This window comes from Patagioenas fasciata, chromosome 2 (assembly GCF_037038585.1).
Source record: "Patagioenas fasciata isolate bPatFas1 chromosome 2, bPatFas1.hap1, whole genome shotgun sequence".
In the NCBI taxonomy this organism is placed as follows: Eukaryota; Metazoa; Chordata; class Aves; order Columbiformes; family Columbidae; genus Patagioenas; species Patagioenas fasciata.
Genome location: NC_092521.1, coordinates 22,125,911 through 22,139,587, shown reverse-complemented (window position 1 = coordinate 22,139,587; position 13,677 = coordinate 22,125,911). Strand labels below are relative to the sequence as shown.

The 13,677-nt window shown below is 34.5% G+C and overlaps 1 protein-coding gene across 37 annotated transcripts in view; it reads left to right on the top strand.

Annotated features, from left to right (window-relative positions):
- RIMS2 (regulating synaptic membrane exocytosis 2) overlaps positions 1-13,677 on the top strand; it is a 466,824-nt gene that overhangs the window by 327,937 nt on the left and 125,210 nt on the right. For 29 of the 37 annotated variants that reach the window (XM_071803871.1, XM_071803870.1, XM_071803868.1 and 26 more), the window contains 2 exons: positions 1,822-2,001; positions 3,119-3,228. In XM_071803871.1, coding sequence (XP_071659972.1) covers positions 1,822-2,001; positions 3,119-3,228 — 290 coding nt within the window. Of the gene's footprint in view, positions 1-1,821; positions 2,002-3,118; positions 3,229-4,070; positions 4,104-13,677 lie in introns of all 37 variants that reach the window. The other 8 variants (XM_071803874.1, XM_071803876.1, XM_071803878.1 and 5 more) reach the window with 3 other exon arrangements.

Below are 13,677 nucleotides of genomic sequence, written 5' to 3'. Positions count from 1 at the left end.
GTGTGTACACAGGGTAGGGGTGGGTTGTCTGGACCTTGGTCATGTTCTCTTTTGCAATGTTGGTGAATTTAGGAATACTTTTTTCTTAGAATTTAGAGATTTCTTTTTCTAAGAATTTATTCCCGTGGTCGTTTTTTTAATCACCATGCAGACAGCTGACACCTTTCTCACCTACAATAGCACAGAAACCTCTCTTAAACAGTTACGTAAACTAAGCAACTTTCTTACCAAAGCTAAGGTTGTGTTTCTTTGTCTATCCACAATGTAAAAGAAGCGAGACAGTGGATGTTTTCGCTGATGAAGCTTCCTATTCAGAAACAGAACTGATAGAAGAAGTGAGGTAATTTTGTTGTGGTTTTGTGCCAGGCTCTTTGTACTTTTCCTCCAATCTTTAGTGCCTCAGCCTCTCACTGTGGTGTGTTTGCTTGTTAGGAGCTTATAGATGTAGGTTCATGTGAATGGTGTTATTCTGAACCTGTCTGTGGCAATTCCTTTGTATGCTCTAGGAGTCCAATAATTACCTCATGGAAGGCCTGAAGAGACATTCATTTTAATGAATCTTTTATCAACCCATTCAGTAAAGTTAGCCACCCTAGAGACAGCTCTACTCTGTCTCAGTTATGTATCGTATGGTTTTTAGAAGTAAAACGCTGTTAATAACATCAGAGTCTTCATAATGAGACTGTAGTATGTCTCTCTCTTTTTTTGGTACTAATTAAAATTCAGCTTCTTGTTACACTTAATCACCATCAAGTCACTCTTTGTATTATCTGACTTCATTGTAAAAGGCATGACTTAGCTCAAGGAAAAGTCCTGAAGGGTACATGTTCCCCATTTATATTTTATGGCTGTTCAGTTACTCAAGGACAGCTGGGAGGACTGTGAATTTAATAAGTAGCTCCATCAGGGTATGGATTTTACTTTTAAAATTATTTTAGGATATTGCTAGCAAATATCACTCCTTGCAAACAGACCAATTCCATTGTGAAAAAAAGGTGGGGCTTGATTAATTTCTGAAAGTAACGGCATGATTAATTGCCTAAGATAATAGAAAACCAGGCTGCTTGATCAAGAGATTCTCTTTCACTTAGTCTACTTTCTCCCCATTTTTCCATTGCTACTTGGGCACAATTCTTCAAGCTGTGGGATAGAAGTTGTTGCTTCATTTTTTTTAAATTTTTTAGTTACAAACCAGACTTTGTGTAGTTGGTGAAACCACTGCAACTAATAATGACGTTGAAGAGTTTCATCTGACTGCGGTATAAGCATCGTATATGAATCCATCACTATAGCCTAGCTTATATTTTGACAGACATCCTGAGTCTAATAATACTTAACAGTGCTTGGGAATTATAAGATAACTTTCCTACAAACAAGATTACTATCTCTAAATATAATGCAGTATATAAAAATCTAATCATGTGAGTAAAAATGCTCAATTAAACTGCACAATTAAATGAGTCCTCAGCTTTAGTGAGACTTAGTATTATGTCAGCTAGTCTTTTCCTCCAATGTTTATGTATCAATTAACAAAATAACAATATTTTTACCCAGAAATTGTCAGGAAACAGACTATTGCATGGATAGTCATTACTGAGACATTGGAAACATTTCAGCCCATTTATCAAAAGTATGAAGCAAGCCAAATCATAAATGTATAAAAAGCTCTATGCTATCAAGAAGTGAACTAAGAAAACTTCCCCCCCCCAAAAAAAATGTACATAACAAAATTATTTGCTCCAAACCATTATCATGCATCATATTTTATGATTAATAGAAAAGTCAAAGGTCAACTAAGCTGCTTTTTAACTAACATTACAGGAATTGTGAAGCAGCAGATAGACAGCCATATCAAAGATCCAGATCAACAGAGCAACGTCCTATGCTAGAGCGGACCAACTCCCGCTCCCGATCCACAGAGCGTCCTGACTCAAACCTCATCAGGTCGATGCCTTCATTAATGACGGGAAGATCTGCCCCTCCTTCACCCGCCTTACCGAGGTGAAACAGACAAATCAATCAGACTAATCCCCTGCTGCCCACCAGCTCACCGTTTTATTTTCCCAGTAGCTAATTGGTATCGCCTCATCCTTATCTGATCACTAGTAGCAATAGATACTAACCCTTTCAGTGTCAACACACTATTTATATTCTGCTCTGGATATAATGGTGTGGCTGCCATTGCGAATTGTTTGCTAACAGTATTTAACTACATTTGTTTGTGATTTCTCATTTATCAGGAATCCTGGATGGTTTCCAACATAAAACACCTCATAACTATCATATTTTTCTCTTACAGAATAAGATTTTTTTTTCGTGTTCATCAGACATCGCTTATGGAACAACCATCATAACAGCACCAAATGAAACTATTTTTTTTTTAAAAAAAAGTTTCTTTATATGATCTGTGCTAACTTTGTCTGTTGATTACCATTTTAACCACCATTTTCTCTGACTACATTTTACTGTGCCATAGTCTGTATTGTTCCTGTTTGAGTGCTATCCTTTACTGATTGACATTTTGAAAATTTCTATACATTACTCTTAGCTTAAATAAAGATAATACAATAAAAATTTGAGTACATTTTGGTCTAGATTATGTTCAGTAAAGCCTCCCCTTATTTGAGAACTGCAGAATATATTATTTTGTTTTCTGAGAGTTAGTAACATCAAATCCCCAGTGAGAGTTAGTAAAAATCTTGTGTTTTTTTCTCAGTTTATTACTTTGTTTAGACAAATCTCTGTAATTTCATTGCCACTCAGTGGTAATTTAACCAACTACAAGCTGAGTAAAGATCACTGAATTTGACTTTATGTGTATGTGGCTATTATATCCATATGCACATGAATATACATGCAATATCTTTTCTGGCTTGACTGTGCAAACAAACCTCTTATGGATGTTCAGCCTCAGTTTGGCTTTCTTTTCTTCTTTTTCAAAGAGCGATTTCTCTTTTTAATGAGGACTTTTTCTGAAAAGAGATAATAGTTTCACTATGGGACTGCAAGGATCCCAGCTGATCTAAAGCCTACTTAGTCATGTTTTCAGTTCTCAATGGTGTTTAAGTATGAATTTGTCATTTAATTGCTATGGTTTGTTTTGATATATGTCTCATAGGTCACATCCTCGAACTGGGTCTGTTCAAACAAGTCCATCAAGCACTCCAGTAGTAGGGCGAAGGGGCAGGCAGTTACCACAGCTCCCACCAAAGGGGACGTTGGAGAGAAGTAAGTCTATGTTTTTCTCCTTAATGACATTGCAAAATTACTCATGAAGGTCAATTATATTTGTTATTTTTCCTATGGAATTACAGTTCAAATCTCTTGAGTTTTTGTGTACAGAATTAGAATTTGATAGTAGTATTGCCTTTTATACTGTGTTTTCTTCTATTACATTTTAATATCGACAATAGTCTTGACTAAAATGTATCAGCATCAGTACAATAATCAGCAGCAGTGCAGTGCACACAAGCTGAGATGGACTATTAGCATGATCCTGTTCCTTTTGAACTTAATAGGTGTTTTGTCATTGACTTCAACAGGCACAGGAAACGATCTTTGTATGTTTTTTAGTGCTTAAACTCTGGCTCTTTGGGGAATTAGGAGCACAGCTGAACACTTGTGGGTTCACATGGAGTGTGTTACATATTGCTAATGTAAAATCTCTGCATCCTGAAACAGGAAGAGAAAGAAGAGAGGTAGTAATCTTTAAAATAGGAAAGGTCAGCAACATATTTAATGTTTGATGTTTCACTGGTACTGTGATTGTGCTTACCTTTAATGTCTTATAACAGCACTAGTCAATGGAGAAGTTTTCCAGAATGTTTAGAAACAGAGGAATACAAACAGATTTCTGATAACAAATATATTTGCCCAATTCTGCTTCTGATAATTAGATGTGCTGTGCAAAATCAGTCTAAATGGCCATATACACTCCTTTTTTTATTATTTTAATCCTTCTTAACATGTATATTGTATCTTTTATAAAACTTCTATTGTTTTTAACCCCTGTGCTTTGGTTCCCTTTTTTGTTTGTTTGTTTGTTTTGTTTTTTTTGTTACTTTCCCTAGACAATGGAGACAAGGAGATAGAATCTTATGAAGGTCTGTACATAAAGGAGGGTTTGTTTTTCACCTGAAAGCCTTTTTGAGAGGCTGTGTAGGGAAAAATAAACACAACTGCAATTGATGTTCCTTGATTGCACAGACATAATCAGAATTATTGTCAGAATAATTTAGTCTCTTTTATATTCAGACCTGTGGCTCATAAATTGTACAGAGTTCTACATGAAAAAAGAATGTATAAATAATACTATCTAAATATGATGATCATTAGAGAAGTACCTAGACTTGTACCCATTTTTAAATACCAAGGTTTTGCACAGCAGCAAATAAGAGTATTTCAGTTAACCTATGTGTGTATGTACATTTTCAGGATTAGTACTTCAGACACATGTTTAAATTTAAGCATTTGAGGCTATTTGACATGTTTAATGTTAACCATGCATTTAGTAGGGACAACATTTTTATTGCAAATATATTTTAACATTATACAGTTGCTGAATTACTGATTAGGTGATTTTCAAACAATATAGGAACAAAAAATAATTGGTTCTTATAATATTTTTGCTTAAAATTAGATCCCCTTATATTTTACACCATTAAAACTATTTAATTGCTTAGTAGCAAGCCATAAGATATCAATTGCAGTCCTTGGTTAAACCACTGAGGGTCTATATGTAGTATTCCTGTATCTGTCTCATCAGACTTTTTAATTCGTTATTTACAATGTTCACAGTGTTTATTTCCACTTTGGAAGCAGAATTCCATGGAAAGAAAACTCTGTGTTCTCAGATTATCACCCTTGTATATTCATTTCTTTGTCATCTTATGTGTGAACTGCTTATATGAAATACAGTGTAGATATGCCAGGAAATGATCACATCTAATCACATGATGTGTGCTGTCATTGCTGTATATGCTTTTACGTTTTACCACTCCTCCTTGCTCTTTGCCTGTATATCTATTTAGACTGTGAGCTTTTTAGGGCAGCAGTTGTGCAAGTACTGCATATTTTTACTGTGTTTGATTGGAGAGGGTAGCAGTCTTATTTACATCATATATTCTTTCGAGAGAAAGACAATAAATACAATGAAATAATTATTTTTTATAGGAGTGCTAGAATTGTTTGCTCTGGTAAGTACTGCTGGGACTTGAGGGACTCTTTGTTTTTACTTGAAGACTGCATAATATTTTTCTGTACCTCTGTCTAAAATAGTCTTTTGGAAAATCTGGGTTATGGAAAACTGTCAAATCCACAGATATCAGAGTTTTAATATATAATCAAAGCATCATCAGTGGCTCAAGATACAGTACCTAGACATGTTTCGTGTTGAGTTTTGCACCTATAAAGTTGATAAACACTGTAGTTAAAAACATAATCCACAGATATAGCTTTCACACAGAATTCTATATAATTTTCTGTCATGAATTAAGAGCTTGTATTCTAATAACAATGTAGTTCTACTTTGAGGCTTTTTCTGTCGTTCTTTAGGATTTTCTAATTCTTTTCTTTAAGGCTTATAATCATTTGCTTTAAAAGGAATAATGCTCTACAGGAACAGCAGATTACCTAACTTCAGTTAGTGACAGAACATAATTTTATGATTAATAGAAGTTTTTTTTTACTATGGACAATTGAATTTAACAAAAAATTATTTTAATTAAATGAAGTATCGGTGATAAAAGGTGAAATTCAGTAGGACAGAAAACACTAACTGTAGTAGAAGGGGTTTATGTTACTATTTAACAAATAAAGCAGCAAGTAAACCTGAAAACTTTATAGACTTTTGAGTAGATTTAAATGTGTTATTGTATGCTCTGGTGATAATCAAAACAGTTGTCTGTTGTTGGGAAGGCTATATGACCATACTGAACAATGTCATTGTCGCAGCGTAGTCCTTTCCATTCTTAGAGAAGCATATACTTGACTTAAATGGGAGAGGGGATTTTATATTGCATGGAAATATGCTGTGAAGGTTAACCTTTCTGTATTTTGAAGTCAAGGATTTTATTGTTGACCAGATTAAGTTACAATCATCTTGAAGAAAAGAGTTATTAAAAGATACATTATAGACAAATAAGTCATTAGTTTTTGTAAAAAACAGGAAACGTTCTGTGTTTCTAACTCTTACAGTAGTCTCATTTAGTCTGTATACAACATTTGAATAATCTGTATTTGTTATAGGGTTGAAAGTGCATACCATTTCTTAAAATGTAACAGAAATGAAGGGATTTAAGTAATTTGCAGTTGGGGAGATTTTTTGTTATAGTGCAGCACTCAGTATAATGTGGAGTGTGGTGTACTTATGTCTGTGTGACTAGAACTGGAAAGTAAGCAACCTACAGGGAAAAAGAAAATAAATATAAAAACCCCCCAAACAAACACTGACCACCACAAACCTGTGGGTAACTGCTTTCCAGATTAAGATTAGGATCAGAATTAAAAGACTTTGGTTTGAGGTACATTTAGTTTAGTGAACTGTTCTGTGGTTGCAGGTTTTTGCTCCAGGACATCTAGATTTCCACAGAATAATTTATTTCAAAAATTCTGAATTAGCCAGATAAGTTTGTTTTGAAGAAATCGAGCTGTGAGTAGCTATGAAGGACCATTCCTAACAGTAGTGTATTGACCTGTATACGTTTTTCTCAGTGTCCCGCATGCTCAGTAGGAGAAAATACATATAGCATTAGCTATGTTGCATTTACAGTCTTTTATGGCCATGACATTTTGGCTCATTCCTTAGCTTCCCACAGATGTGTTGCTGCCAGTATCAGATTTACCTGTTCAAAAGAAAGACTGTGTATCTGTGGAATGTATGTCATTATCCTGTCTTAGCCAGAATATGCCATAAGCGTTTAGGCAGTTTGGGTTTTCCTTTAGACTTTTTTAGTTTGGTATATTTTCATGTTAGATGACTGGCAAATGGTTCTGAAAAGAAGTCTGGGACCACTTAAGGTTTTACCGGATTTTCACTACTGAAATGCTGGAAGACTTTTGGGGTTTTATAGCTGAAATTTTGCATGTAGCTTTTTAAATTATGCTACAGATAGAGTCATCTTGTTACTCATGAAAATTTGTAGAGAAACAATAGTATTAAATTGAACTTGGTTTTAGCAGTGAAATGGTTACGTACTCTTAAATGTTCTGTATCATTAGTGCTAGAGACAGTAAGTGCATAGTGGAGTATTTGTAGTTCTTAAGGTTTAAGAAGAATTTTTTCATTTAGATGTGGATATATTTCTTGGTTCTTGCCTTGGTGGAAGGATGAACTCAACAACTGCTTGCTGCTAATTAAAATGTAACACCATGAAGTGCTCTTGAAAGTATTCAATATTAGCCTTTGCAATTTGTTGTTAATCACTAATCAGAGAGAGAGTATTTTTTCCTAATATAAAATTTTCCTTTTCCCTTGAAAGAAAAACAAACAACATAACCCTTTCCTTCTTCATCCCTACAAAAAAACCAAAAGACCCAAACAAACAAACAAACAAACAAACCCAAAACCAAAGACAGGAAAATAATAATAATTAAAAAAGAAAATGCACCCAACCAAAAATACTAGAAAATTATGTCAGGCCAAACAAATATAATAAAACCTATAAGTAAATAAAGTGCCCAGAAATCCAGCAAATACTAGAGCTCAGTGAGGATTTACTCTTCTATTTATGCTCTATGGTACAGACTTCAATTTCATGATCTCATAATAATCTTGTGTCTTGGAAAAGTTATTTCAGAGGCTGTTAAAGATGACATTAAAGCTGATTAACTGTCCTCTCTTAAAATTATCTATGAATAGAATTAACCAGAGTAGTTGATTAGGTTTAATCAGGGATAGCTATCAGCCATAACTCCAGTTTTTATCTCTCTCAGATACAGTTTCAAATCTTTAAAAAAATAATATCTATATTGTCAATTGTATTGTGTTGTAACTCATGCAGTATGGAGCACCAGTTACTGAGGCACTCTGGTTAGGAAAATACAGACATTATTGACTCACAGAAAGACATGCTATTTATTTTAGGGGGTTTTGACTCTTTCAAAATATAATTTCTCTGTTAAATGAGACAAAATTTTCACAATGGGATGGAATTTCATTGTGTTTTCCAGTGTCCTATCATAGTTTGATGGGAGACAGACTATTGTAATGTAATTGCAGAGAACCTGGATTCGCACTGGTCATAATTCTATTAAACTCTGTCAGCTGTGATTTCAGATTTTAAAAAATATATGGCATACCAGTAGTTTGTTTTGTAAAAGGTGATTGATCACATCTATATAATCTAGGACAGGAACTTGGACTACCTACACCTTGGCTAGGAATTTGACAGTCCAACATAGCCATCTAAAAAATGAAGATACGTATCTTTGCACTCATCCCCTTTTCCTGTGGATATTTCTGTGGTACTGACTGTATGATGTTAGACACCTTCACACCTGCATGGAGTAACGTGCATGATGTGCACTTGACAGGAAAGTAAAGGGAATGGCTTAGTTAACATGAGTAACAAGTCTGCCTATGCATGGATCTAGCTTGGGTTTTTGATTTTAGCTAGGAATTTGCAAAAATATACCTTTGGGTTTTACTTGTGGATGCTTAGTTCACTCTCCTGAGAGGTGGCGGAGTTCTCGGGTCCTGAAGAATATTAAAATATTTTATTTGCATTAGTACAATTTCCATAGAAAATCTTGAAAAAATGTTACCTACAATACAGGGCTTAGGGTGCTTACTTGAAAGGTTCTGACCTTTCAAGCAAAGTAATGTTTTATAATTTTACCTCGGATTGGCAAAAGGAGGAATTAAACACCTCTTTCTTTATGCTGGTTGAAGGTCTTACCACTTACACTACGAAGAAAAATGATTAAAGATTCATAAGGCTGTGCTCATAACAGCTATGGTTTATTTATGTTTCAGGGTACCAACATGCGAGAAACATTTTAGTTTAATTCTACTGGAATCCATTAACCTTTTTTAAAGTCTTTCCCACACTTTCTATATGTTCTTCTCCATGAGAGAAGATTGACTATATAGATGGTGTCTCTTCTGAATATTTTAATTGGAATTTTCAATGTCATGACTTTATCACAGAATTATAGAGCAGAAATCTATGTAGAGGTTCATTTCCATTGCTTTGGCTTTGGTAGAACCTAAATCTCTCTCTGTATTACCAATAACCTGTTAAAATTAGTAGTTTTTAAGTTATTATTACATTCTAACTAAACTTGAAATCAAATAATTCAATGAACTGTTTAGTTGCACATAAACCTATATAAGTAATGAGAGAACTGGAAAAGAAATACGGGAACAGAGAGAAAAAAAAAATATCAGTAAGTAATCAAAATGTTGCATCACATCCAGACTATTTTATGAATAACTGACATTTAAATTAGAGCAGGCATATGGTACACCTGTTATTCAGCGCAACACTCTTCTAGATCATTGCTGTTGTTACCCTGGTGTTAGATGAGATTTGTCACAAAAGAAAGTTATGATTCTTTATTAATGACATAACACAAATATACTTTTGTTGCTTATCATTAACTGTATTGTCATAATTGTTTCTAACTATTACAGTGTTCTCTAATATATAGATAAGGTCTAGGCAACTGTAGTTACTAATGGAAAAGTTTCTTTCTGAATTCTAACTACTCTGAAATCAGGGTAAAAACTATATTATCTGGCAAATTGAGGACTTTTTTTTTGCAAGCTGGAAAAATATTTGTGTTGTTTCTTCTGCACTTATTAAGGTCCTGAATATCTCCACTTTTTTACGATCCCCACTTTCTTACAATTTATACATTATTTGAAAAGGCTCTTTGAGAGTAGAGGCTTGGACTTTTATTTCTGGATAAAACCAAAGCAGAAGATGTTTTTAAACCAATTATATACCAATATATGTCTGCTTTCTCTGCTTTGGAACTTATTATCTACTTTCCAGTGCTTCAATAATTTAATAAGAAATTGGCAATGAGGGATATTAAGGGCTGCATGTGGCCACCATTTCTTGTAGAAGAATCTCATTGGCATAAACCAGATATATTAATGAAAAATAACACAAGGATTGATGTAACCTTTGATTCACTCAAAAAATAATTTATGCCAGACTGAGGGTTTGTATGTTATTGTGAATGTCTTTTCTTTGATGTTTTTAATTCGAATAGCTTGTAACATAGCATGCATGTTTTTGTCTTGCTTTTTCCCTCTGTCATACCTTGCTTATACAAATGCAGCAGAAGATGAAGAAAACAAGCATATTGGAGTTGAGGAATCAGAGGTCAAGGCAGGTCTGTCTGACCACAAGTGCCTGTCTCCTTCAGAAACATTTTCCCCTGAGCATGTAGGGAAGCTTTACCAGCTAGCTTGTAAATATATTAAAAGTCAAAATCCAGACAATGATACCATTTTCTGTAAGAACAACCCAAATCCAACATAGCATAGTCTATTTACCAGTTTGTGAATGCTTAAAATACTTAAATACTTCAACCTGCAAAAATAACCTCTCTCTTTTTTTACTTTTTTTTTTTTTTTTTTTTAATCTCTCTGTATGAAACTTCCCTTTCACTATGATCAAGTTACAGCCTTAGCAGATCTGGGTGGATATCCCATAGGTGTGGTGCCCTCCACAATGCATTTATACTTTTTATAATCAGGGGAGTGAACAGTATTGTATCATGACACTTTTTCTTCCCTAGTTTGTGTAAGTGGACTGATGATGCTGACCAAAAATAGTGAGAAACTGCATCACATTGAAATACTTTGAGTATTTTGTATAATGTCCCTCAACCTGCTTGGAAGACAGTTCAGTTGGTAAAAAAAAGTAGTTAGTGGGATGAGAACTGATAGATGATGATCAGTTCAAGCAAGCTGAAGTGTTTTTTTTCTAACTCAAATACCATGTGATTAAAATATATAACTTTACGTTCTAATTTCAGAAAACACCCACCAATATAGGCTCAAAGATGTGCTGAGATCCAATGATTATTTCAACCATGATTTTTCTGCTCTTAAGCTTCTTTCTCAAAGAAAGAATTGTAAAAGCATAAATGTGCATTTACATGCACTGTTAATAGGTTTAATTCTCTTAGCTCTTAATTTGTTATCCCTATTAATAGTTGTCTGTGACAGCGCATCAACTGTGGTGGATGTGGAAGAGCAGCACAGATAAGCTTTTCTGGTTACGAATACCTGTCACTAGACCAATGCTAAACTGAGCTGCTTAGAAGCAGGCAGTGAGGTACCTACCTCAAGGCCCATGGAATGAAGCCCAGAGAAGGGGAATGAACTGAGGGTATTGCTGCAGTTGTGGGGGGAGAATTAAGTGCTACACAGGGATGGCCCAAAAAAATGACAAGTTGAGCCAGAAAGACACCTAGTACTAGCTGGTAGGAAGAATTGCTAGCTAAACATAAGTATGCCTAAAATGCTGTTCCTGCTTAAAAGTGTAAGTGCCTGTATGACAGTTTATTTGGAATTCGATGCCCTGGACCCTACTGCCGTTGTTGTTTAAGAGAAGCAAATCTGGATCACTATTTTATTCTTAAAACAAAGTAAAGAAGAATTATTGTGACAGGGCTCCTTACATGTTCAGAAATCTGGATGGTATAGTAATTTCAAGATTTGGCAGCTGGAAAACAGTATTATTATGTTTTCAATTGTAGTTTTCACTTAAGTATCCAAAGTGTCCTTTAAGATCTTTGCCTTCCCGTTCTTCATTATAGTACAGTATACATTTTTCTTGCTTTGGTTGCTCCTCTGTCTCTGCATGTGTACTGCTCACTAGTGTGTGTGCTGTGTACTGTTCACTCTGTGTGTTTTGTGGTAACTCAAGCATAGTGCATGGAATTGTGCTAATCTAGTTTGCAAAATAATTGTGTGTGCTATAGTTATATTGTTTGTCATAGTAGCTGTTCCAATTGTTAATTGTCATTATCTGTTTTTAATGTTGTAAAGATTATGAGGAAAAACATCAAACCCCACCTGTTAATGGGCGAAAAGGCAAGTTGATGATGATATTGCTAGTGAATTGTGGGTGTCTGAGAAATTTTACTTTTTTGCTGCATGTATGTGTGTCTTGTTTAGTTCTACTAGTTCAAAATTAGTAAGTTCATGTATGTTCAGTTCTAATGTGTTGTTTTATTTCTTGCACTTAAAATTGTAATTTTCAAATCTTTCTTTGAATCAAAAACTCTAGATTTTTTTTTTTTTAAATTGTATCACTGAAGATACAGTTTACACCATCTAGATATGTGATCGTGTTGCCTATTTACAACTAGTGGGATAGTTTTTGTATTTTTGCTCATGTAGTAATTCCTAGTCTGCCTTATCCTGAGAGATCAAGTATTGTTTACAAACATCTGAAAAATTGTCTGTGTTTTCTTCCAGTTTTTACTAGGTCTGTATACTTTTTTGTCACTTTTGGCACAGTTTTGCTAGTCATAGGAGAGCTGGACCATTTTTTTTGGAATATACTGGTAGAGAAAGGCTTATGTTACTAGCAATCGTCTCTATTGTCTAGTTCTTATTATACTAGATAGTCTCTTGTATTTCAAATGCTGTAGAAATAAGATTAATTTAAAGCACTGAAATGTTACCATGGAGATTTATATTTATTATCTAAAAATAGAACAGGAAAGTTGCAATGAACAACCACAGCTTACTTTGAACTTTTATCCAAGTTCATGGTTCTAAACTGTTTTGATAATTTTGAATAAATTTGTTATTATTTTTCCATGGACTTTTAAAACCATATTATATTTAGACTTTGTTTCATCAATAGCTTTTGCCAATTAATGAAATATCATCTATGTGGTGCCTTGGGTTATTACAATTTGAATATTCCCTCTTGCACTCCCATCTCTACCAAGACCCCATGTAGGGATAGCCCCAGTCACAGTACTACAGGCTATTCCTACCTTCCTCTCCCCTAGAATGACTTAACAGAGGGAATACAGGTAGCAGGAGAGCAGGGACTCAGGTTTGCCTGTGCTAGTTCATTGTGCTGCAGGGAAAACCAGTCTGCTTTTAACATGCCACTTATTATCCAGAGTCAACAAACTGAACGAGGTGCCTCTGCAGATAGGGTGCTGTGTCAGCAGCCTGGTAGAGCAATGCACAGGGTCCCATCCCTCACTCTAGTGGCTGTGCCAGCATAGTCCTGACTGAGTTCAAATGCTGTAAGTCTGCTGCTGTAACTCAAATGCATGCTAATTACCAGATAATTCAGTGTCTTATACTTTTAAGATCCAAATTCCAATACTGGTAAAGTTGGAGGCTTTTGCCACTGACTTGACAAGGTTGACAAACCAACCATGATTAAGTCAGGCTAAAGCTATTTTCATTCTGAATTTATCTTCCTATCTTCCACTCCTTCAACAAAACCAATATTTTATATATTTAGTTATAGAACCTGAAATATATACTTTGCACAATAAACTAAGTACTACTAAACTGTATTTAACAGTTTGTTTTCATATATTTCTTAATTTCTCTAAGGTGTCAATTCTGTGGCTTAGAAGTTTCTTCTTCACAGCTCTTTTACTCCAAGAGGATGGTCTGTGCCTAATACTAATTTTCAAATATTTATTATAAAACCACTGCACTTTTCAATTTTTCTTCAG